The following is a 25857-nucleotide window of genomic DNA, read 5'->3' on the forward strand; positions in this document are numbered from 1 at the left end:
CAGTGCGGTGATGTGAGTGCAGCAGGGAGGGAGGAGAAAGCTAAGCTAGATGAAGACATAAGAGAAATGGGACGGAAACTTGAGCAGGTTGAAGTAAGAGGAGAGATGGGAGCTAATCTCCACCTTCCAAATCGGCAAGTTGAATGTCCATGATGCTGTAAAAAGGAACTAGATGCAGATGTGGGGTTTTTGGTTTGTTTTGTTTTTTTTTTTTAAATCTACCCATGTCAGCAAGATCGTTGCTTCACATCCAGGATAGGAAGGCATCCGTAACATTCGGAGACCCACCATTTATTTGTCTTGCCTGTCTCTCCACTCCAGGCACTGCACTTGGAGCAAAAGAGATCTTCCAGCATAGCGCAGAGGAGGCTGGGGAGAGACGGGGCGCTCAGGGAGCGGCTTAGAAATGCACCACGTTATTTCGGGACTTCCTGGCTGAAGGCTTCGTGCTGTGTGTCTGCGGAAACGTGGTGGTAGACCACATATGGTAAACACAGATGCTTATGTAGTTGGCAGCGTGATTAAGTTTAGTTTGAGGGCAATATTTGTCTCTTTTTTTTTTTTTCTGAAGACATATGGAACGTTCTTGACTTCCTAACGCATTATTGGGGACAAGCGCAAAGCATCATCTTTCTGGAAGAGCTCAGTTAGGATACCAGGTGCAGTTTTAGTAGGTGATGGATGATTATCAGGCGTCATAAAACCCAGTAGCAGCAGCTTCCCCAGATCACCCAGTGCTTTCAAGAGCCAAAGTAATTAGAAAAAATAAAGCAGTGTCTCTGTCCTGCTGCAGCTTTAGTGTGGTGCCTTTTATCACTTAAAAAAAGACACTTTTTTTTTCTCTCCTGGGTCTTCTGAACAGCTTTCATGAAAAAAGAGGGGCATGCGGAGATTGAAGCAAAGTTCAGACCAGAGGTGTTCAGCCGTTGGTTCAGTCACACTTCCAACTACAAGCAGTTGGAATAAAACAGATCAGAGCCTTCCCAGACAGATCTTTGCTCTTTTATGGCTGAAGGGAAAAAAAAAAAAAGGGGGGGAGTTTGAAAGGTTTATATACTGTTCAAATTTCATGGTTTTGCTGAAAAACAATGTGAGCCTGCAGCCATCTATCTGGTGTGATCCTCACCTTTCCGTTTGCTTGGGGACGGCAGAAAAAGTGCTTTAGGTGTTACGTTGTGTGGGAAGATTGAACTCCCGGCGAGGTCGTGCTGGGACGTGGCTCCAGCAATCGGGCTGCACGCCGGTAGTCGGAGGAACCCGAGTGAGGGGATGAATGTAGGCATGGCCTTAATTGCTTTGCTGAGTGTCAGGCCAAAAGGATACAGCAGCCAAGAAGTGCTCTGTGAAGGGGACCGGGTGACTTTTGGTACCCACAGCTGTTTTATATAGGCGTTGCCAGCAGCAGTGAGATGGCTGGAGCAGCCTGACCAGTGCCACAGTGCACTGAACAACCTACTTATGGCTAATAGTAACGTGGAAATGCATTTTTGTGGTCAGGAGAGTGGAAACACTCATGGACAAACTAGTGAAACATTATGCCCATCTCTGTACTTCAAGTAGTTTACGCCGTCTTTTTTGCCACTAAAACATCGAAGCTTTCTCTTGAGCGATGGACGTTTGAGATTCTGGCAAAGGCAAAACACCATTTGAGTTTGCAGTTACTTATAACATAAGAAATTAATCTGTCAGAATGTGAGAAGTTTAGAACAACTAATGTATTCAGCAACTTGAATACGTTGGCTTCTTTTTTAGTCTACATGGATCTTTAAACTGTAGACCTTTTCCATGCGTAACACCTAGGGAATGTATACCTGTCATGCAAAATCTTGCACATTTTGCTTGTTCGTTTGAACATTACAGAAAAAAGATGTGGTATTTTGGCAGCAGATGTATATGTTACCAGTACTTCTCTCAAAAGCAAATTTCTTCGATGTAAAAACACAATCTGTGCTGAACTGAAGGCAGCTTGAGAAAGAAGATGTGACTGCAAAATTTGAAATTCAGGGAAAAAAATGAGATCATGAAAAGAAATGATAGAACAATTGCCCTACTTTCTAATAATTAGTATTCACAAAGAAAAAAAAAAACATGTTCTAACTACCTAGTAATTTCCAGATTGCTGAGACACCTAATGAGTTGTCTTAAATAAATTTACCAAACATATAGAAGGAAATAATTACTGAGCATTTAGATCTGAAATCGCAACTCAGTGCAAAATAGTGATGCAGCTGGCTGGTGTGTTCGTCAGTTATTCAGCAAGAAAATGAGTTGGTTGGGAGCTGAACCTTGTCCTGTTTGGACTTTGAATGGCACAGTCACATTGTTTCTTAGACACGAATTTGTGAAAAAGTCCTGCTGAAATGCTTTCCTACAGCTCTGCTGTTGTTACTTAACATTGCAACAGCTGTAATTCTAGAGGGATATTAGGGATTTGAGAGCATATTACAAGCAAAATCGGGGCTGTGCTTCCAGTGTAGTCTCCGCACCTCGTTCTGCAAAGCCTTTCCAGGTGGGAATAACCCCTGTGGTTTCCTTGGAGCGAAGGGTTGCTCCTCCTGCCACCAGCTCCCACCGAAGTCTCCCTCCAGCGCTTAGCACCGGACCTCTCTGCGGTATTTTACTGGGGTGGTTGTCTGAGCACACACAGGTTTTGCTGGCCCCATGTGATTGCAGCACAGTAACGTTTTCATGCCAAATAAATGGATGCCCACTGGTATCCTGGTTTTAAAAAAGAAAAATTTAAAAGCCTCATTCCTTGAACTCACACGGCATATGGCAGCATATGGCCCTGCAGCCATCGCTGTGCCTATTTGTTCTCCTTTTGCTTTGTCAAGAACTTTGTCAGGTTCCTGGGAACTCGTTAAGGAGGTACGTAACCTCCTGTGCGACGCGTGCTGGCCTCGATTCTCGCTGGAAGTTGCGGAGGACTGAGGACGCTCTGTCTTTTTTCGAGTCGAGGCGCTAGTTCTTGACAACTACATGTCATGTGAAAGGAAGGTAGAGGAAAAGAAGGGACAAAGCAATTAAGAAAAACAATCTCATAATAGTAATAATAACAATAACCAAATCCTGAGTTCGTTAAACCTTGCAATATATGGCAGACAGAAAGAGCCTCCTCTCTGATGGGGTTCTGTTGACCTTTTGCTTGCATATATTGTTCTGGTAGCAAAAAAGAGTCTTCTCGTTATTTCCATGCACATACCTGCCAAGTGCAGCAGTATTGTATATGAGCAATTCTAAAGGCCTATACCACAATTTAACTTAAATAAATAATTTGCTCTAAATACATATCCTGAAAAAACCCAGCAATTTTTGTGGTACAGAAACCATTGCTCTTGCAGACGAGGCGTGGTTGGCAAAGGTTGGTGCTGAGAGGGGACTGCGAACAGGCAGGGACGTCCGCTCCCCGCTTGCACAGGGTGTTCGTTGCTCTGAACTGAGCGCTGACCTCCTCTTTTGGGGGGTTGAAATCTTGGGGTTTCACCTATGTGAAATCTGCTTTTGTACAAAATACTGCTGGTTGCAGTACACGTACAGATAACTCGTTATCACGAAACGTACTGAGTGCAGCTAGAACAAAAATGGTCCTGGTTTGGAATGAACTCTTCCCTCGTTTGCTGCTCAGGTGACTGAGTGATCGTGCCTGGTGGGAGTCGCAGTATGACTTGAGAGCAAGGGTTACTTTGCTGTGTTCTGTGTTTCAGCCTAAGACTGGATTTATTGGGAAATTAAAGTGTCTGGGAGCAGCCCCTCCTGGTAGCAGGCGAGCTGTGAGTGACAAGCGTGTGGCATCCCAGCACCCCGCCAGCCCCTTCCAGGAGCGCCGCGTCCCGCGTGCGGGTCTCTGATCAGAGCTTTCGGCAGCTGGAGGAGCCACGAGCGCTGAAGTGCCTGGTTAATCATGAATGGCTCTGTTCAGTGCTTTCTGATTCTTGCAGAGCTAAGATTCTGAAAAATTCAAGCCCTGAGATGGTATGTATTTAACCCAGCCACAGTGACTAGTAGTGGCCAGTGTCTCCGTGATTCCACGTCTTAGCCGAGAAGTGGCGTTTCAGCTTCTCTGTGTGCAAGTTCAGCGTTTCCTGGCAGTGCTGTAACAACAGCTCCAGTCCTAAATGTGGCCCTTCCCTGCTTTTGTGGGAACTGGAGGTAGGGAGAGATCCGTAAGTTACGGTGTCCAGCTTTGTATAAGGATATTTGAATGTGCTGGATATTAAAGGACACGTCCAGATTGCACCCAGAAGTCTACTTCTGAGGCTTTGATTCTTGGTGACATGGTTAGTTAAAAAAAAAAAACCAACAAAACTTGTAGGAGAAAGTCGCATGGTGCTTTACAAGGCCATATTTGTCTGTTTTCCAGTATAAACCAGCTAAACAATGCTGAGCAATCTTGTTTTGTGCAATACTGCTCTCTTGACCCCCCGTTGTGCTGAATGCGTGCTCACACACTTGAATGTCTGCTAGAAAATTGTCAGTTGAGGTCCTGACCGGTCTCAAAGCATCCGAGTGACCAGTATTCAGCATCAGGACGGGATTTTGAGGGCCTTTGGGGCCTCTGCGTACTGTTTCTTGTGGGAGCTGAAACTGCCTTGAGCATCTGAAAACCTGTGTGGAAGCTTGAAGGTACGGAGTGGGATTCCTGTTGCAGGGAGGAACGAAGAGGAGGCACAGGAGGAGAGACAGGCAGGGTGAGGACAGGACGGGACAGGAGTGGTCTTTTTTCCCCTCAAGTATCTCATGCTGTCCCTAGCTCTGATATTATTCAAACTCCAGCTAACCATTCAAAATAACGGGCTGCCTCGAGGTGTGCTGCCGCTCCCGATACTTTGTCATTTCCTAGCGCTATGGATTTTCCAAGCCAACCCTCTGTTACTGCAAAGACAGTCTGAAAACAGCCTGTGCACATGAAGGCAGATACGAGGGCTTTCCTCTTCAGTGGCACATATGCTTTATTAAACATAGCGACTGCCCTGCGTGCTCACCGCGTGTTCCTGGACAGAGATGCGCTGAAAACGCCCGCAGCTACTCCTTCTGTAGGAGAAGGATGCCTGCAATTAGACAATGCTGCCCTGTTGTCTTGCTTAATGGATACAGCTGAAGCTTTTTCTCTGAGCAGGGTATGTTTCCAGAAATGCTCTCTGGGTTGTGATGGACTCTGCAGCACCCTAAATCTTTTCAAAAGAGACTGCATGTCATCTGGCTTGTTGGAGCTGCTAATGGATTGATGCTTTAATTGCACAAGCTGTATGACAGAGCGTTACAAGTTATGGCTGGGTAGAGAGCCATTCAGATCTGTATATTTACGGGAATTGGAAAAAAAAATTATTTGCAGCCTCACTGAAGTCTGGTTTTTTCCCCCTTCTGAAACCATAACAGCTGACGGTTGGTGTGTTCTTCTGCTCCTTTCTCCAGCAAGCGGGAGACTGGACCTGGCTGGCTGCTGTTCATAGTGTCCGGGAGGAGGATGCGTGTGAACTCTTCCTCCCTACGTAGGTTGGGGCGCAGAAACACCGCGTTCGCTAGGAATATTTCCTTACCCTTCCCAGTACCCAGCCACCTCGGCACGTGTCTTCCAGCAGTCTCAAGTGAGCAAGTCACCAGTCAGTGAGCAAGAGGGACTGGTGATTTACCATTATTTCGTAGCTGCGGAATGAACAAATGCACTGTTCTTCCTGCTTTACCCTTTTTCCTTTTTGGGATTGCTTCAAACCTCAATGTTTTTATCAAAGCTGAATTACACGAATTGATAAGAGAGGGAAATAAATGTGTGAGAAAATAAATAATAAATTGCAAGAAAAATTAATTCACAGAAGCCCAAAGAAAAAAGGCTGTGAAATATGAAACGAGTCTTTCATTACCTTGAATAATATAATTATCTGGCAAAGCCTGTTCCCTTCAATTTGTCAGATCCAGTGTGTGCTTGAATTCATTGCACATGCTGCCACTTCACGAAGTCCCCGTGTCTCCCAGGGGGTCGCGAGGTTGAGGCTGGATAACAGTTAGTGTGATAACCGGCCCTTGAATATTATGTACAAATGTCAGACTGCGGACATATGTGATATGCCCCAAATCATCAGCTTGCTGCTGTAAGCAGTGTGAAAATAAAGAAATGGAAGGGTCTTTTTGGTAAAGTTTTGGTGTGCAGAAAAAGAAGGGGAATGCCTTCTTTCCTCTTTCTTCTCCACTCACTTCCCTAAGACTGCTAACATAGCTTGGGTTTCACGGTGTGGTCAGGCAGCCAGTTATACGTTCCCAGCTGTGACAAGCGCACGGATACATTCGGCATCGTCACATCTAACACCGTTTCCGTGAGTGTGGGCTGTCGGTCCAGAACTTCATTGCACTTGGTGCTGCACAGGCATCAGCCTTCACGTTGTCTGTCAGTATTGCATAGTATCGCTGGCAATGTTCTGATCTCCAATTAAAAATTTTAAACAGAACTGAAAATTAAATACCAGAAGTGATACTTTTGTCTGTGCAGAGTTTTAAAAAAATAATCAAAAGCTGGACTTCTGTGGAAAACCAGGGTTATTTTTAATTTCTGGACTGTGTGTGTTAAAGTAGTTCCCGGGAGTCTTCATCAGAATCTGAGTCCCGATTTGTGAGCAGAAGTCGCTGCTGCCGAGAATCCAGTGTAACTGCAAATGCTTCTTGGCTGGCGAATGCAGAGTGCAGAAACCAAGGGTGGTGTTAACAGGAGCACGAGAGACGGCTGGGAAGCCGGAGAGATGGCTCGCAAGGGTAAACGTCCGTACCTGGTGGGACTGCGCACCCTTGCCCAGTGTGGGGCAGTGATTGAGCTGAGAAAAGTCAGCCTTCATCCTGCTTGGTGTTCTGCTCTGACCGCACGTGTACGCTGGCGTCCCTTGGCCCGTGCTCACGGGATGTTACAGCACGCCGGTTTTCATGGATTAACCTGGGACTGCTTTTCCTGTCCGTCTTGCCGCTGTTTGCAGGATCGCGCCTCGTTTCCAGTGTGATGCTGCAGTTCAGCATCGCGTGAGTCGCGCTCCTGGGGCTGCATCTTTCAGAAAAGCCCCTTGCTGTTTGGCGTAACTTGCGAGGGAAGGGAGCACGCGGCGGTGATTGTACCAGTCCGTAGCGTTTGGCGCGCGGGCAGCGATTAGCGTCGGAGAGCAGCCTGGGGTGGCCTGCAGCATCGTCTGCTTTGGTTGAGAGTGCTTTGTTCTGACAGCATTAAATAGGTCAGCGCTCAAACGTCCACCAGTAAAAGCCAGTATGGGAAACTGTGCATCCAGCACAGGTACCTATTTCTGTTCAGTTCCCTTACAGAGCTGCACTGGACCACATCCAGGGGATGGAATAAATATACAGATATGAGCCTGTGCACTTCTTATTCACCGTGTCCCCGTACGGATGATTTCTGCAGCCTACCTATGTGCGTGACGCTGGTATCTGTCCTGTCAGTTAAGTGTTCTGTGCTTGTTCTCATACACCCTTCGGTACACGGAAAATGAAAGGGCAGACGTCGTGGTCGGAGAGCACGGGGGTGAGGAGCAGCGCCTGCTGCTCTCCGTGACGGCAGTAGTGGCTTTGTCTCAGGCTTCAGGCGTGCCAGGATGTGCTGCGTTCCTGTTGCGGTGTGTTGCGCCGGGTAGGACTGAAACCTTGGAAAGAAGCCCATTCCTGCTGCAGTCTATGATTTGTATTTATTATTATGCCTTTTGAGTTATTATTTGAGGAGTGTGATTACTTCTCCTTCTTCCTTTCTGCTGCTAGCGAAGCTTTGTTGTCTGTAAGTAAAAAATGTGATGATCAGCAGCTATAAAGGATTTTGTGTCTCCAGAGTTTGGTGGACAATAAATGATAAGCTGTTCTTCTCTACCACAAAGCTGGTCTGTCTTTGCAACTCCTGGTCGCTCTGGTATAGAGGACAGGCTATAATTTTAGATTTAGAATATCTGACTGTGTAAATTCAGTCTCCCACTGATAGACTTCCCTTTCAGTTGCTGAGCAGAGATGCAGGTTGGAACGGCAGCCTAGGCTGGGGGTTTCCCGCTCCCCATTTCACCTGGGTGTGATGAGTTGGCGCGCCTTGCTCTTGGATTTGATGTTGGTGATGCATTTAATAGCTGAAGTTTTAATCTCGCCCCCAGGATGGAGAGAGGAGTAACCGGCAGGTGCGGAGCAGCCCCAGAGATGCCTTTGGTGCAGGCCTAGCCAAGTGCTGCGGCTGGCGAGTTCCCCGGTCTCTGCTACATCCCGAAGGAAGCAGAAGGAAGAGCAGCATGTCTGGCTTCCGCGCGAGGACAAGCTTGTGCTGCTGCCAGCAGCTAATGCTGGGTTTCAGCCTGTTGGTGCGCGACTTGTTCCAGCGCAGGACCCCAAGGGCGTGGGTCCCTGCAGACACCCGGCTGCCGAGGGGTGCTCTGCCCTTTCCGGCTCTCCCTGTGTGCGCGTGGCTGCCTGTCCTGGGAAGGAATTTTTCCGGTCTGTTAAAGACATAGCTGTATTTTAGCTCACGTTAGGCAAATCCTGCTCTTCACACCGAGGAAATCTGCCCTCCCTAGTGACAGTACCATTCTTACGGCCAAATTACGAGGATGTGACAAGAAGAGAGCATATGCTCGTCAGTGGTGCGTTGCCAGAAGTCCCCTAATGGATATGTATTCCCATCAATATTTAAGAGTGTGTTGGTTTACATGGAGAGTAAGAGTATTGACTTCTGTGGTAGATTGCACAGAATACGTGTCCCTCCGCTGCAGGATATAAATCAATTTAAGGAAAAAAATTGGAAGACATAATGCTGTAGAATGGCTCTTTTGGAACACGTGGAGTTACAGGTTTTGGAGCTCTTAGAAATAGAAATGTATAGATATAGATCTCTTTGCGCTAAACTTTGTGCACTGACTTTTCTAGCGGCCAGCTGAGTGCTGTGGTACAGAACCTGGGCAGCACGTGGCTGCTCCGTGTCTCCTGCTCCTGGAAGGCCAGGTTCACATCCTGGTCGTGCTAGGATTCTGCATCAGGTGTGTGTTTGAGGTTTTGGAGAGACAGGGATTGGTATTTCAGATTCACCAGAAGTAAATGTTCCCCTTACCTGACCTTAGCCGTTCTGCAGGATTAAAGCCCTGTCTGTCGGCTGGCTCCACGCAAACATAGAGCTCAGCTGTGTAGGATGCTGGAGTCAAGGTGCTTTATGAAAAGAAGAGAGGAGACACTGCGTACTTCAGATGTTGCTGGGCATCCTGAATAATGTCCCAGACAAAAAAAAAGTCTAACTGTGGCGATACCTTATTTCCTCCTTTATAGGCTCCTGCGTTCTGCTGTGCTGTTTTCGTTCCGTAGCATTGTGTAGCTTTTGTGTTGCCCTGTTGAGTGGCTTTTAGTAACGCGCCTTTTGCCACTTTTTCCTCCCAAAGCGCAGGACAAAGCTCTGCGTGAGCAGCAGCCACGGCAGGGAGGGAGGCACTCACACAGTGGTGCTGTATTCACAGGAGGGGTGGTTCTAAGCCAGCTTTATAATACCTTAATTATATTTGATGTGACCTAGCCCTTGACAATCTGGAATCTAAGGTCGTCAAACAGGATTTAAATATTATAAAGGTCTCTGGACCGTCCCCACAACTGAGCTGTGTTTCGCTGTGTCAGTAAGAAAGTGAAGACACTCTTGGAAAGTGGAGAAAGAGCTTTTTCTTGGGATTTTTGTCTTTGGCTCAGTGCGCCTGATCAGTAAAGCTGGGTTATTTCTCTGCTAAGTTCTGCGGACTTCTTGTGCTAGCAGCAATATGTAATACATATTTTAAAAGTATTTTATGAATCTGACTGAGGAGGGGGTTTCTGTTTCTTACATGTGTTTTCTTACTGCCGTGAATTTGATTTCAGGGCTCAGCAGATTCGTACACAAGCAGACCTTCAGACTCTGATGTCTCTTTGGAAGAAGACAGGGAAGCAATCCGCCAAGAAAGAGAGCAACAAGCAGCTATACAACTTGAAAGGGCGAAGGTGTGTTCTTTTCAGCTTTAATAATAACCAAGTTATGTGGCATTTATCTTTTGCCTGGTGTTAAAATTCACACTCTTGGGTCATAATGATGATGCTGTCTTTTGAAATAGTTTGGCAGTTGAGACAAGTTATCTGCAGACAGGATATTTTGGGGAATATAGTGTAAATATTCTCGTATAAATGGGGATTTTCCCCAGTGAGCTGAACTCTGCTGGCTTGTGTGAAATTATTAGGTCTGAATCTGGTGTATTTGGCAAATGTTTTCTGCTAGGTTTTCAGTAATTTGGTAAACAAATCAATTATTGCTTCAGAAAAGTTTCCACTGTTTGTGCTGTGTGTTTCTGTTTGCAGTCCAAACCAGTAGCGTTTGCTGTTAAGACTAATGTGAGTTACTGTGGAGCTCTGGATGAAGATGTTCCTGTCCCCAGCACTGCCATCTCTTTTGATGCCAAGGACTTCCTACACATTAAAGAGGTAAAACCAAGAAGTGGTAAAAGGGAATGTGAAATGGAGTCTTTTTATGTGCGAAGTGCTGTGATTTGAACAGTCGGGGCTGAGCCATACCAGATAAAAAAGAGAGCCGAGAGCCGAGCGGAGGCAGGAGAGCACAGCACATCTGTCTGATCAGCGATGATGATGTGGTACTTCAGCCTTTTTAGAGTTCCAGCACCCTGGGGTGGTTATCTTGCACTTTTTTAACGCTTGATGTTACCGACTTGTTGTTGGATTTTCATGTCACGGGAAGGAAATAACGTTTTGCTTTATTTTAAATACTCTTCAGCGTGGTAGATTTCATCAAATGAAGCTTGTGATGGGTCAGAGATTACGTGATAGAAAGGGATTCTATTGACCAGAAAGTGAAGTAGCACCAGGTTACACCAGGTCTTCCTAAAGCACCAGACAGGCTTGTAAGGGAGGACGTAAGACTTAGAATAATACGATAAGAAGAGAAAATATTGAGGACAGATACAGAAGTAAGGAAGAAGGAATGCGAATAAATAGGCCCCGAGTATGACTTTGGTAGAGAAAAATATGTTTTTTTGCATGTTGAGCATATTTTCTGCAATTCTTCATCTGAAGTGAGCCCTCCAAATTTGCATAATGCCCTGTTGTTTTGCAGATTTGTACGTAGGCTTGCAGCTTGCAAAAATGTTTTTTTCATCTCTGCATTCTGGGTTTATTTTAGGATGTTCAGTACTCATTCGTCTCTTTCTTTGAACATGTGTCTGTCATCACTTCAGAGCACTAATCTTCCTTGGACTGAGCACATTTAGGAGGAAACACCTGCTTCTGCACCTCTAGAGGAGAGATTGGTGGTAGAACAGCGGATTTTGCTTTAAGTTCTTTCCCCCTGAGAAGGGCACAGGAGAGGCAGTTGATTCTCTTGCTTCATTTTCTCAATTTGCTGCAAACAGATGGAAGTTTGATTTGGATTTTTTTGTGTGTTTCTTTTTTTTTTTTTTTTTTTTAAGATTTGTGTGGATGTTGTGGTTTTGTTTAGTGGGGGGGGCCTAAGGTGGTAGCTTCTGTAGGAAGCTTAAATGCCTGCTGAGGAACTGGAGCGCTGAATCTGAATCTGCCTATCTCTGCCTGCAGAATTGATTGCCCCTCCTCTTCGTTCCCCAAAAATGTGTTCTCTCTGTCTGGCACCTGAACTCGCTGGACGTACGCCACTTTCTGAACCCGCTTCCCCTCAGGAGAAGGTCTTTTGCTAGCACTCGAATGCAGACAGCTGCACCCGTTACAGGACTCAGATCGCTTTCCCAGCCACCTTCCCCGATGTTTTCCCAGCCACACCAGCAATGTACCCTAGCTGACATGCTATCTTTCTAGCGTACGTTGTCCTGTATAACACTGTGTATCACTCTGTGTATCAAAACAAGTATTTGATCTTGGCTTTCCTGGGATGGGGCTGCCCTTACTGTCAGGCCAGTGATTGAATTCAACATGCGAAGCTCCTATCGTGTACATTTTTCCAGAGAAGTGTCCCACGTCTGTGTCTTGGCATTCTGTGAGTTTTCGTCCATGATCTAAACGGCCAGAATCACATTGCCACTAAACTGTAAGCTATCTGGCTTACTGGTATTTGTCAGCTCTGCCAAGGGCTTAGCGTAGTTTCTTTGTTAGTGCTGAAACTTCAGCTTGCCTGAAGCTGTGGCTGTAGCTCAGGAGTTCAGGAATGCTTCCCCATGCTGGAGTCTAGCTGCATGGAAAAAGACTTTGCAGAATTTGTTTTTCGATGATCTGGCAGGCTTGCTTGGACTAGAAGCAGCCTGATTTCAGATTTTAGAAGAATGCTAATCTAGGTAAGCAGTAAGGTCACCCTGCTGACAGGATGAAACAGCAGCAGTAACTGATGAGCTGCTATATTGAGAATGTGTCCTGTATGTCTCATCTGTCTCCTACAAGACCGTACATTATGTGCTTCATTAAAAGATGAAGTGGCAACAATTACTGATAGTGCAGAAGAAATCATGGGCATGGCAACCGACGGGAGTGAACTGTAGTCCCCCCCCCGCCCCGTGTGCTGAATGGGAAGAATAACATATGGGAGGCAATGACCTATTGCCAATAGCCCTGCGTTCCTTGCCGCATCGTTAGCATTTGCCTTGTTCAGGTATTCTCAGCTTAACGCTGATGCTGAGCTCATTTCTAGAGGCATCACTCAGAGGTCCATGACCTGCTAATGGAAGGATGGTTCCCATCTTCAAGCCGTACATTTAGGACCAAAATAGAGTGGGTAATGCTTGTGGGACTCAGGGATATAAATCCATTGATTGATTTCACTGATTTACAGCAGCAGAATGCTAGATCCTGAAGTACTTGTCTATTTTAAACAGTGTAAATAATTCTGGCAGCTTAGGCATAAGCAATGTATTTAAAATTAGGCTTTGCTTACTGACGTTGTCTGAATCGGAGTCATAACAGCCTGAAGAACAGATACTTTAATCGTTGAAATGGTAAAATAATGGAACCTCTTGCATAAATAACAGCTGTATAAAGAGGCCAGGTTTTCAAGATGAAGGCACAAGGTTTGCATTTCCCTTAGCTGTCCGTGTTAATATTTGTGTGTATATATGGGTTAATAAAAAGACCGATCTATTTTTCAGAGATGTTGAGGCTCTGTACGTGTCAGAGACTTCAGCTAGGCACTGCTGTGCCTTTGACAGCTGGGACACAGTATTTATGTGTTCCTGCAAGAACTGCAGTGCTTGAGAATACCGAGCCAAGAGAACTGATCATTTTTAAGATGAGATTCCTGTGATGACTTTTTCCTCAAGGCATGCAAACAGAATTGGTGCACTCGTGCTGGTCTTAATAACTTGAGAGTTGGGTTTCTGTTGAGCACTGAGGTGCCTAGTGAAGCATAGCAGAGTATAAGGTTTTCAGATATTTTTCTTCAAAAGCTCTGCTGGCACCCAGCTACAACCAATCCTTTTCCCGCTCCAGTATCCACTGTGATATGGCTTTTCATCTTTCCATTGTTAAAGTTAGGCCAGACTTCCCGTAATGCAGAAAAACGTATGCTACTAAAGGTTAATGATAAAATTAGATTTTCTACTTCCAGGGATATATTAAAGTTTCTTTCTAAGGGTGAATTTTTCTTCAACTGTGATAAATTTAAAAGTTTGTACCTCCAATGAGTTTAGCTACTTCTAGGCAGCGGCACTGCAAAAGCTTCCTTTGTAGAGATGCGTCCCAACTTTGGTTAAAGCTCTACCACAGGGTTAACCAGATATGGGTTTGGTTCATTGGAGCTGGTAAGTCTTCTGTATTGTCTTGGAAAGGTTGGTCTGTCTTTATTTAGGTTTCTGGAAGGGTATTTTTAGAGCTTTTCCACCACACAAGTTTTGCGAAGGGATAACATGTTAGTGACATCCTTAAGAGTACCTGGAAAGGAGGAAAGAGAAGTGGTGGTGGCGGTGGTCTTTGGTGTAGACCATTAAATTTTACAAGGAACCAATAACAGTGGTTTTGGTGGTGATCTGAAGGTGTTGTTTTTATGTTTGACTGCTTTATATGGCCACTGTGAGGTAGTTTAGTGGCCTTGGTTCACCAGGGATTAGTTCATCTCATTAGATCACCATCACACTCGACACCTTAGTTGGTGGCATGAGAGGAAAAGTCACAGCAGGATGTGTTGGGGCAGTTAAGAGAGAAGCCGGTACTGCCACCGATAACGGTGCTTTCCACTGTCCGGCTGCAAAGGAGACCTCAACCTGCCAAATACTGCCGGGCACTTTTGAACCTCACTTAAATTCACACCGCTTGTCCAGCACTCACATCAGCGCGAGCCTGGTTTCGTTGAGCAGTATGGAGTTAAGGATTGTGGATAACAAACTAAGGGCGTTTCGGACATGGAGCGTTTTGAACTGAAACCAGTAACCTTTCTGTGTTCCAGAAATATAATAACGACTGGTGGATAGGAAGACTGGTTAAGGAGGGCTGCGAGATTGGCTTTATCCCGAGCCCGCTGAGACTGGAGAATATCCGCATTCAACAGGAGCAGAAGAGGGGACGTTTCCATGGAGGGTAAGAATGCTGTAACCTTTTAAAATAATTCAAAATCGTTTCTGACACCAGACAGTATTTTCAAAGGTCACTGGGTTCTTTTTTATTGCAGTGCCTTTGGAGGAGTGTTTGATTTGAGGTCCCAAATAAAACTACATATTTGCAGAGAATAGATGTGATAGATATTGGCGATGCGAAACAAGAGAAAAATGTGTATTGACTTTAGGAAAGATCAGTAACACAGTATGAGTGGTAACGACAGAAATTTCTGAAGGGCTAGAGAATTTTGTAGGTTTAAGTCAGCTTGGTACTCAAAGCCTGCCAGGTTTTTTTCCCAGCTGTTATGTTCTTCTTTCTTTTTCTTCCTTTTTTTCCTTTCTCTCAATTTTTGCCAAAACTAGACTTTTCAAACTTTATCAGATGAACTTTGTCACTTGGCTTCCTTTATTCCTCGTCTTCCGGCCTGACCGTTCTGTGTCTCCACACTGCTAGAGCTGGGGCTGGCAAGGCCCTGGAAAATTATAAACTTGGTTGCAGGTCTAGGAAGTAAAACTGATTTCTCGTAATCTCAGTTCAGACACCGAAGTCACTCTTCTGTCGGCTAAATGCGCAAAGTACTTTTCTCTTTTTTTTTTTTTTTAATGACTTCACTACTAGCGTATTATTTCCACTAATTGAAAACAAAATGTAAATGTTCACACAGATAATGAGGACAAAACCTTTAGTACTGCAGAGTAAAGAGATGTGAATCTGGACCCAGTAGACAGTGGGAAGAGGAGCGTAGTTTAGCTTCTGTAGTACTGTCGGGAAATTGGCGTACTGCTATCCTTAATCAAGGTCAGGAATCGCTTCAACCATAAACCATCTGGGGAAGTGTTTTTGGAGTGATTGAACAGCATTAAGTGTGCTCTTTCCATATTGCTTTTGTAATTTTTGAAATAGCTTCTGAAGAAGCCAGCGTAGCTCAAGTACAGAAAGAAGATGATCTAATTCAGAGAGACGGGCGCTAACAAAGTGTTTAGGATTCTGTTTCACATACAGCATATTAGAAGAATTCTCTGCTGGTGTGGATGGGCATGACTCCACCGAATCACCAATTCTTACAAAGACTTTGTCTCATCTCACCTATGGAGAACATTAGGAATAAAATCAAGTGTGAAGGAGACAGGGGAAATATTGTACAGGGTATCTATTAAGAGTTTAAGTAGTCTGCACTAACACTTCTGGATTTGTATGACAAAATTTAAAGTGATGTATAGTGATAAACAAGTTTCTTTTTGAGCCCCTTGGTTAGATACAGTCATACAGTGTCCGTACCTTAAGATTTCTTTAAAAGCTGTGGCTAGCTGTGATAGTAAGGCTCTATGCAATGAAGAACAATTCCACTTTTGCCTGAGTAAGGCAGTGAAAAGTCATCTATTAAAGAGGGTTTCCAGAGTCTAGTGTATGTTTGCAAAGGATTTGCCAAGTCCAGGAGTAAACAATACCTGCTCTGGAGAACGTATGGCAAGGAAGCAAGGACAAAATGCCGATTGGGACTAGCATCCTCTTGCTGGTCAGCCTGCATGTACTGAAAAATACTAGATACTGTGCTGAAGGCGTGGGTTGTACCATGGGACTATGTCACGAGCTGTAATCGGGATGCTTAAACAGTCCTGTTCTTTCTGCCCTGAGCGCTCCTTCCCTCCTCACACCTCCTCCTCAGCTGCTTGTGCAATGAGCTGATTCACCTGCACATCTTCCCCCTCCCCCAACCAGTTTCCTCTTCCAGCCTGCTGCGAGTTTGCTGCACAGGCTGCGTTGGGTGCATCACACGGGAGGGGAGGGCAGGGCACGGGGACAGAGCTGCCTGGCTGGAAGCAGGGAGGTACAGTGAACGGAAACCACTGCTGCTACACAACAAAAGCTATTTAAACCACCGGTTAAGATCCCAGACCTCCCAAGAGATGGGACTGGCTAGTCGTGTATTCTGGTAGAGAGTTTAGCAGACGTCTGTGACTGGAGCTGCTGCGTTTCCCAGCCTACGCGCAGATCACGGAAAAGCTTTGCTCAGTCTGTAGTGCTCTCCCCTCATAGCCCGAACTCAGCTCTTCCAGACGTGGAGGTCTGCTTAATTACAGACGCTTCCGTTCCCCCCGTCCCTGCCTGGTACTCTTCACCTCTGACTTCAGAGGAAGCTTGCTTGCACCATGAATGTGGGTGAAGACTCTCTTTTACCGTGTGATTTTTCATGGGGCAGTTTCTCATAGCTGCTGCCTAAAACCTTACACGTTTGCATCTCTGGGCGCTTGGTATTAACGGGGCTCTCTCTGATACCGTAGGAAATCCAGTGGAAATTCTTCTTCAAGTCTGGGAGAAATGGTTTCTGGCACATTTCGAGCCACACCCACTTCCACAGGTAAGACAGAATTTTATTTAAGGAAACTCTTGCTATTTCCAATACTTCTATTTTAAAAACCATGTATATGAAAAATGTGAGCTTCCCCCCTTTGCTGACTTATTAAGATGTTTTACAGAAAAGTGCTTGCATGCGGAGGTGGAGAAAGACATCTGTTTCTAGACATGAGATAGTTGCTATGGGGCTGGGAAAAATCTTGGGAAAAGTGGCAGAATGGAACGAATGTCCAGTTTAAACAGGGCTGACCAAAAGGGAGGTGCACTGAGAGAAATCAAAAGTGCGTGGACAAAGGGATTTTTATTTGCAAGTGTTGTGGTTGTTATACACAGTGTGTGTTTTTAACCAAGTTCTCATTTGGTCTTTTAGCAAAACAGAAACAAAAAGTGGTAAGTAGTACTTTTGTTTTCATTTTATTTAATTCTAATACATAATTCTCAGGATTTTCATATGGATCTTCTTTGATTATCGATCTAAAGGCTTGTCTTCTTCTTCCAGACAGAACATGTCCCCCCATATGACGTAGTGCCATCAATGAGACCTGTTGTTTTGGTGGGTCCCTCACTGAAAGGCTATGAGGTACGTACGCCAGGAATTTACAATTAATTAGTATTTTCTTATCTATAATCTTCCTTAGTACATTCAGTGTGTGTGGTCCAGCGCAACTGTTTTATGATAATTTAAAGTGATCTTTGCTTAAATAATTGTCAAAAGCGTTGTATAAGAACGAAGAGCGTAGTTGACACTCTGCACCCTTTGCGTGAGGTACCAGCTAGATTGTTTTCTGCCTTGTGACAGTGTCTGCTGCTTGAGATGTCTCAGCGGAAGGGCAGGTAACGTAAGTACAGTGGTGTTCTCTTTGCAGTTTTACTGCTTTAGATCTGGTGCACATGTTATTTTCAGTAGAGTTATTGATTAAATCAAGTAAGAGAGAGTTGCGTCCGCTACAAGAAAAAGTTGGAGCAGTCAAATTAACCGGCTTGACTTCTGCATATGTGACATTTTAGTGAAACTAGCACTTGCTTTGAACTTCATTAGCAAAAACTTTGAAGAAGCTTCCCCATTGTTCTCTTTTTTTCATTTATAAAAACCGTACACCTTCCCATGAAACTCCGTGTTGGCAAATGAAGTAGCTGGACTGTTGCAGTGTGTTCCGTTTTGTTTTCCAGCGCCTGAAACTGATGGTTATTATCTGAGCATGTTTTCTTAATGTTTATTTTTTTTAAAGATTTTTAGTATATTGAAATATATATGCAAAGAAACCTCTAACCCTTCCAAATCCTTTGCCTCTGTTCAGCGTGGCAGCAGGTATGGTAACACACACAGATGAACACGACACCCGTTTCTCAAGGCTGCTGCAGACTCAAATGAGCATTTCCCACGTGCTAAACGAGCGCAGGCTTTTAGCAGGGCGTTTGAGTGAACTTAACCATCTGTTAAGTGTTTTACTGAATTAGAAACTAAATTAACATGAACATAAAATCAAAGATCCACTTCATTTAGCTTAATTAATGTTGTTAGTACTTTATAGGATATTATTAAACATATTGGAATGGTTCTTTTTTGAAGATTACAACGTAGTACCATTATTAGTGGTGTTCTTGCATTGGTTTTTTTGTAAGAATGATTGAAAGTGTAGTTTAGCGAAGCAGGTGCCTCGTGTTCTACTCTCTGCCTTTTAATTTTATGATGATGTTTCTTGACAGGAGTAAATTTCATCCATTGACTTCCGTGGTGCTGCACCGCGGATTAATTTGCCTAGGGACTCTCACGTTTGGAGGGGAGAGAGGCTGTTTGTTAATACATATGTCTACAAATTGCCATCCTGCCTTCATTTAAGAAAATAATACTAAACATGACATTTTGAACACGTAAAGGTGTATAAATGGGTGTATAAAAAGGTGTATAACACAGAATACTTATTTCAATTACAAATCGTGGTCTGTATAACAGAAATGCATTGATCTTGCTTCGCAGCCTACGTGGGAAAATTCTTTATTTTTTTCCTAACTAAATTCTGTAAGAACCATTTTGAAAGACTACCTTGGAGAAATAAACTGCCAGAGGCCTGGGGGCTTTGATTAAGTTCTTGTCTAGACTGGCAGCTAATAGGTGTCAGCCTGAGTTGTCCTGAAAGGGACAAGGACCTCACTCACTGAAGTAGGTGACGGCTGTTGGGGCTGAGCATCTCTCAGGTGCTTTAGCGTGTACAGGAATGGAAACACCGTTTTTTCTGCTTGTGTGCCTCTCTGAGAATAGTTGTTCTCTGCTGTTAGAACAGTCATCCAACACAATAAATCGTGTGTCTGGAGTTTTGAGATGGTTCTAACAATGTTATTGGAGGAAAAAATATAAATGATCTGTTCAGCCTGGATAGTCCATGTGCTTCTGACATGCTCTGAAGCCCGTTGGGAATGGTTTGCTGTGGAAGGTGGTGAGGCGTGCTCCGACGCCTCAGTGCAAGTCAAGAAAAGAGCGGAAGGAGGGACAGCTCTCACATCCTCCGTTCTGCGTTTTGGAGAATGAGTCAGAAAACTTGCAAGTATTTATTACAAAGTGTGCTGCCAAGAGCATGAAAATTAAATGATTGCTACCTATAAAAGGTATTTATTGTTGATAGCATCCTTGCCTTCTACTTACTTCTTTTCTTACTTTTGACTTCTTTTTCTCCCTGTCACTCCTCCCTGTTCAATCTTCCTCACCTCTGCAAAGGTGACAGACATGATGCAGAAAGCTCTCTTTGACTTCCTGAAGCACAGGTTTGATGGGAGGTGAGAAATACTGTCCTTTTCGTGCTTTTCTCCCCCATGTGTTACTCACATTTTAGTGGTTTGGGTTTTTTTTTTTTAAATGCAAGAAGATTGATGCATGTTCAAGACAGATGTATGAGCACTGAAATGGAACCAGCTGTGGGACGGACTAGAAGTGCATGTATCCTCGTGTCTGCCATGTCTGTAGTGGGATTTCTTGAGTTTAAGGGAATAATTCTGCCTCAGTGTCTTACCAGCCTGAAGTTACAGGAGAAATCTAGATGAGAGGTGCCTGGGCCACATGGAAAGTGCCCAAATATCTTTGAAGGTGGCATTACCTGGCTCAGGTTTTTAACGTTGCCCTGGGAAGCAGGCTGTGCCCGTTGCTCAGCTGGGAATCGGGGGGAATGGTGCTGCCCAGCGAACAACCCTTTCATCAGAGCCCGGCTCCTGGCTCGCTGTCAGCCCTTTTCCCTCTGGAGCTCCCAAGCCTCTGCTCTGCAGCCTGAGCTGCCTGCGTGTTGGGTACATTGAACAGTGCTTTGCTTTTTTCTTTTTTTTTCAAAGAGCTGTCCAGTTCCTTTAATGTCATGGACCAGCTGAGAAAGCTTGACTGATTACACATAAAAGTACAGTTTTATTCACAATCCTTTGGGCATATGAGCGTTTCTTAACTGTTGAATACAACTGTGTACTGCTGGACCAGCTCAGCCAGCCGCTGAAGTGTGCAGACACCACGTATGAGTGCCTCTTGATTTTATTCTGAAGTTGCTCTATTTGGGATAGGTTCATTCCGGCGCCTTTTGTGAAATTCCAGGCTCCTTCACAGCAGGATATTCTCTAAATAAAACTCATCACACCCTAGTCCTGAAATATGTATCAGAAACAGATTTCAACAGGATGCAGTAACGGTACTTCAGAACAACACCTAAGAAAAATCAACTCTGAAATATTCCCAGTAGTCAAAAATACTTTAAAAGGTGGTTTGAAGAAGGAAACGCTGAGAACTAAAATACAGAAAAAAAGTGTGTCAGAACTTCAGAAATTGTAAGGAAGTTCATCTTGTTCAGCTGGAACACGGAGACTGTTTCCTGACGAGCTGAAAGAGGGATGCTTTGGATTTCTTTGCTAGGAACATAGGCTTGATCCATGGCATCTCTTCCTTTCCCCTGGAGCTCGTCAGTAGTCGTAGGTGTCTGCTGGATCTCTGGGATGTTCCACCCTTCCTTCATCCCAGTTTGTTCAGTGTATCCTAACTGTGAAGAGGAGCTTATACTGTGCTAGCTAGTGTATGACAGTAAGTCAGGTTTGAAAATACCTAAACCGTGGGCACTAGGACAGTGAAAATCATCAGTGTCTGTTGTTTAGAAGAGATGGAGTAGGATTTATGGTCAAGGTACCTTTTGGGGTGCAGTGAGGAGATGGGTGACTTCAGCTCTGCCATGAACAGCTTAGACAAAATGTTTAACTGACTTCTGAGCAAAATATCTTCTCTCCTCCCCTATTTTTAATTGCCCAGCTCAAGTGGTTTTAGCAGATCCTACAAATGTAGTGATTGATTCAACAACTGACAGACATGGCAGCCTGTGGTTAAATTTGTCATTTTTCTGAGCTGTCCATGCGTCCTGCCAGTGCCTCCTCTCCCCGCTGCTGAGCAGTGTGACTGCCCGAGCTCGTTCCCTGCGCTGCGCTGCCCGTTTGCGTTGGGCGCAGGTACGGAACCGCGGTATGTGGTCTCTTCCAGCTGCTGGCGTGTGTCTGTCAGCTTCGCATATGCGGGTGGGGACTGAGAGTCGTCGTTTTTGGTGGGAAGCCATGGCAACTGGAAGTGATAAGTCATCTCCAGTTCCCACGACGTGATGGCTATGAATACATCCTTTATGAGGTATATTTTTATACCTGGTGTGAGAACGTGCTCAGCAGAGGCCTGGTCCACAAAGATCAGCAGTGCCTAAATGCAGAGAGGAAGGAAACGCAAAGCACCCTTAGAGGCACCCCTTTTGGCTGCGTAACCAAGGCAAGCGCCTTGCCTTGCTCTGCTGTCTTGTCCCCGACCGTGCCCTTGGGCTGCACAGAGGGGAGAGGTATTTTTTGGAAATCCTGTTGCTATTAGCAATATTGGCAACTAGATCAGGCAGAAGTGTGAAATTTCATCTATGAGAAAGTCAAATGCCACAACAAATCTGATGTGGTTGACTTCAGCCTGAGTAACTTCAGAAGAAATGAAATAAATTCATTTTCAAGCCCCTCAGCTGCTTCTTGGTCCTCCTGCCAACTTTTATGGCTTTGCCGTCTTTCTTCTCCCCCTGCCTTTTCTTTTTCTCCATCTCTCTGCAGTTTTGTGACTGCCCCACATTGGAATGACTGTCCAAGAAGGAGCTTTTCAGGAGACTTCAGTTAGGACTTGAACGAGCAGGACTCCTTCCCTGCCCCTTAATACGCTTGGCTTCTCTCGGCTCCTCCGTCCTCTTCTGGGCAGCGAGGGAAGGGAAAGGCCTGCGGGCCGTTTTGTGCAGGCCTGCTGAGAGCAGTCTGCGAAGGCTTGGCGGGCACAAGGCGTTCAGGGAGTGACTGCTGCAGAGGCTCTGAGGGCATCGTTTTCTAAATGCATTGTGTTTAATCGCTGTTGCGTAGACCAGGCCTGACTCTATAGACACCACAGAAACGAAACACAGCAAAGGCACTTTTTTTTCTTTGCCTCTTTCAGCAGCAGTGATGCTTCGGATTACTGCTTACTCAGGAAGCATGAGATGCCTCTCATGTCTGGCACAGTAGGTGAGCATTTGGGTCCTTCCTCTGTTACACGTCTCCGATTCCAGCAGCTGGAGATCTCGGAGCTTCCTGAGCCAGAGCTGCGATCTGCACCACTGTGTTTGAGCATCACCTCTAGGCTCATGATCCACTGACTTCTCCTGTTTCTTTTTTAAACTCATTTATAGTTTTGGTCTCTACTATATTTTCTGGCAATAAATTTATTTATATATTATGTAGAGAAGTACTTGCACTTCTTTTTAACCGCCCCATCTGATAGTTTCACTTAGAGCTGCATAAATCTTGTGTTGGGTGGCACGGCTGCTAGTCGTTTCCAGCTTGCTTCCTTTCCATTACTCATGGCTCTTTGGCTCATCGCAGTCCTCCTAAATGGATTTTGAGTGAAGCGATTGTGTGCTCTTTGTTTTATAAGCTCACTGACAGACCAGGTTTCAAAAACCACCTTCCTCAGGTTAGAGAGGAGGCTCCAGCAGTGCAGACAGCCGTGGCTCGACTCACTCTTCTCCTCTTCAACCATGAGCCAATGCACTTTGGCCCGTCAGCACAGCTCCCTGTTTGGGAAAGGAGAGCGCGTGTTGGAGGACCGGTCTCCCAAAGCAGACAGATCTTTTCTGTGACTCAAAGGCACTCAGATACGAGTGACGGGGTCTGCTCAAGATGTCCAAACATGGCCCTTCCTTACCTCTCAGCAACGTCAGGTTTACTCAGTGGTTTGGCCACCGGGGAGAAGTGCTGGTGCTGGTGCGACTCTGTTCGGTACGCCCTGTGACTCACCTAACTTGTCGTGTTTACGGCATTGTGTACATTCGTGTAGGAGATGAGTGAGTTGGGGAGGAGAAAAGCAAACTATCAAGTAGAATGGCAGAAACTATATGCAAGAGTCTACAGCAGTGTAGGGAATAGGAAATGTTGTAGAGTTACACAGCCTTTCTCTGTAGTTGTTCATTAATGATGACATAACTCAGCTATAAAACACGTCTGCGTGGTATTTTATTGTCTTTGCACTTTGGAACGGAATGTAGCTGTAAATCATGCACAGTGCACCGAAAATCTGACTCCTGTGTTTTTGTTCTGTCCTGTGTTCTCACTCATAGGATATCAATAACACGAGTGACAGCTGACATTTCTCTTGCTAAGCGGTCTGTTCTAAATAATCCAAGCAAGAGGGCAATAATTGAGCGGTCAAACACAAGATCCAGTTTAGGTAAGACATGGACACAGATCTAATTCTGAACGTGGTTCCGTACTGGAGGGAAGTGACAGGATTTCAGCTTTCAAGACATCATCAGTTCTGCAATTTTAAATGTGCCAGCAGCATTTTAATGTATTATTCTGAATTTCACATACTCCAATGGGAGACAAATTTTGCCTGCCTGAGGAGTGGCCACAGAGCACAACGTACCGCGTGAGCCTCGCGTTGAGCAGTTAGCTGGGCTAGAGCTCCTATTATTTGGGAAAGATGAGTTAGGGGGCTGCAGTCAGAATGTGGGTTCAGTGCCACTTCCTCCCAAGGTGAGTTGGCATCACAGCTCCCTCTTCTCAGCCACGTGCTTTGAATTCCACATCACGAGGTGCTGGAGAGGTTTCACCTTGCCCAGCCAAGAAGGAAACATGTTCTCGTTCCTGACCCTGGACTGGTTTTGCATTTTATGCTGAGCAGATACAGCTTAGTTTTCCTGTGTAGCCGTAAGAGCGCAGACTGAGGTGTGGGTCTTCCCACCCTCTCCTCACAGAGTCATGACCGCTGAGTTTTTATTTCTTTCACAAGGGTGGAAATCTGTGGGTAGTATATGCATGCCAATAGCCTGGGCTCTGAGATACCAGCCCAGGAGGCAGGAGGAGTGGCTTTCAGTCTTCTCAGGAAGAAAAGGCTCGTAAACCCAATTCTCTGACGTCCTGAGTGACTGTTTGAACTAGAGGTATGGGTCGCAGGACGCTTCACTTCTAGTTGGCATTCTAGTACAGGAGTAGGCACCCCAAAGTTAAGAGCTGCGAGGGTGAGTGCTAAATCTTCGTGTGCCTATGGACACACGTTGCTCCGTGGAACACCTCCTCGGCAAATGAAATGCATGTGAGTGGCTGACATGCAGCTGTTTTGTACTTTGGTGGTACAACCTCCAGGCTTCAGTTTGCACCGAGTTTATCTGTTTAAAATTCATCACATGCATGCACGTGATTAAGAAGGATCAGAACAATGAATATCGGAAATACAATTTACATGGAAATAAGTTTCTCCTTTTTCTTCAGACAAAAGTGCGTTGGTGTGGACATTGCCATTAGTGTCTTCTTAAATAAAACCCTGTCAGTTATTTATCATAAACAAATTCTTGTGGTTATAGAGGGCACAGTTCTGCTCTTCATACAGACTCTTGTTTAAGTTAAATCAGAATTGAAATCCGAGAACAAAAAAGGTTTAAGAAATATCAATACATCACTTGCTGTCTGAAATAAAAAATCTTGGGACTCCTAAGCTATTTAGCAGATTTGGAAAATATGCTTAAGTCTATTTTATATTAATAGAAGCATGCATATAATTGTACCCCATGTTGAAATACACTGGTATTATAAATTAACATAGTACGTATGTATTTTCAGGCAACAGAATTAGCTCCAAGGTAATATTTCTTTAAAATTTGCCTTGCGTAACAGGTTATTTTATGGAAGGTACATTAATTCACACATGGAGTTCATATACTGAATGCATACAGTCTGTGGAAAGAAATGAATGATATTTTTGTCTCAGTAATGCTGAGGCTGAATGGCGTTCACCTGTTTTGTTTTCCTTTCCTAGCTGAGGTACAGAGTGAAATCGAAAGAATCTTTGAGCTGGCAAGGTCCTTACAGCTGGTTGTCCTGGATGCAGACACGATCAATCACCCCGCACAACTTATCAAGACATCTTTAGCTCCAATTATTGTCCACGTTAAAGTGTCTTCTCCAAAGGTAACGTATCTCACCCTTAAAATACGTGCATTGTGAGGGAGCTGGAGGGCAGCGCGGGAGTGAACAGCGTGGTATCTGCACCTGAAGAAATTACAAGTGAGATGAAGAGAAAGACAGTGAAATTTTTTAGATCAAAGGCTTGACCGGGGGATGTTTGATGCAGTTTCTTTTTTTTGGCCATAAACCTTAACCAAGCCTTAGGCTGAGCCTCAGAAAAGGCACCCAGCAATTCAGTAGGAAAAAAAAACATTCCTGAGAAGCAAATTCTTTCTGTAGCTCTGTTTCCCTTGGCACCTCCCTGCCCCAACACAGCTGTAGCTCTGACTTGCCTCTCTCTGAGCCCTAACCCCAAGCTGAGCCTCAGACAAGGCGCCCAGTCCTTTGCCCACTGATCGCAAACAAAGCCTGTATCTGCTTTTGTCTGTGGCGTCTGCCTGAGGCACGTCAATACACCGTCCGCAGCTGGGTCTGGGCCAGTGTGGCCAGGCTGCTGGCCAGCTCCTGATGGGGGAGGTTCTG

The 25857-nt window shown here is 45.0% G+C and overlaps 1 protein-coding gene across 4 annotated transcripts in view; it reads left to right on the top strand.

Moving 5' to 3' along the window:
• Positions 1–25857, top strand: part of CACNB4 (calcium voltage-gated channel auxiliary subunit beta 4) — a 98435-nt gene that overhangs the window by 54819 nt on the left and 17759 nt on the right. For all 4 annotated transcript variants that reach the window (XM_086750683.1, XM_086750685.1, XM_086750687.1 and 1 more), the window contains 9 exons: positions 9847–9966; positions 10318–10440; positions 14369–14499; positions 16800–16876; positions 17243–17262; positions 17372–17452; positions 19586–19644; positions 23490–23599; positions 25187–25338. In XM_086750683.1, coding sequence (XP_086606809.1) covers positions 9847–9966; positions 10318–10440; positions 14369–14499; positions 16800–16876; positions 17243–17262; positions 17372–17452; positions 19586–19644; positions 23490–23599; positions 25187–25338 — 873 coding nt within the window. The remainder of the gene's footprint in view (positions 1–9846; positions 9967–10317; positions 10441–14368; positions 14500–16799; positions 16877–17242; positions 17263–17371; positions 17453–19585; positions 19645–23489; positions 23600–25186; positions 25339–25857) is intronic.

Source organism: Chlamydotis macqueenii, chromosome 6, assembly GCF_036417535.1.
Source record: "Chlamydotis macqueenii isolate bChlMac1 chromosome 6, bChlMac1.mat, whole genome shotgun sequence".
Taxonomy (NCBI): Eukaryota; Metazoa; Chordata; class Aves; order Otidiformes; family Otididae; genus Chlamydotis; species Chlamydotis macqueenii.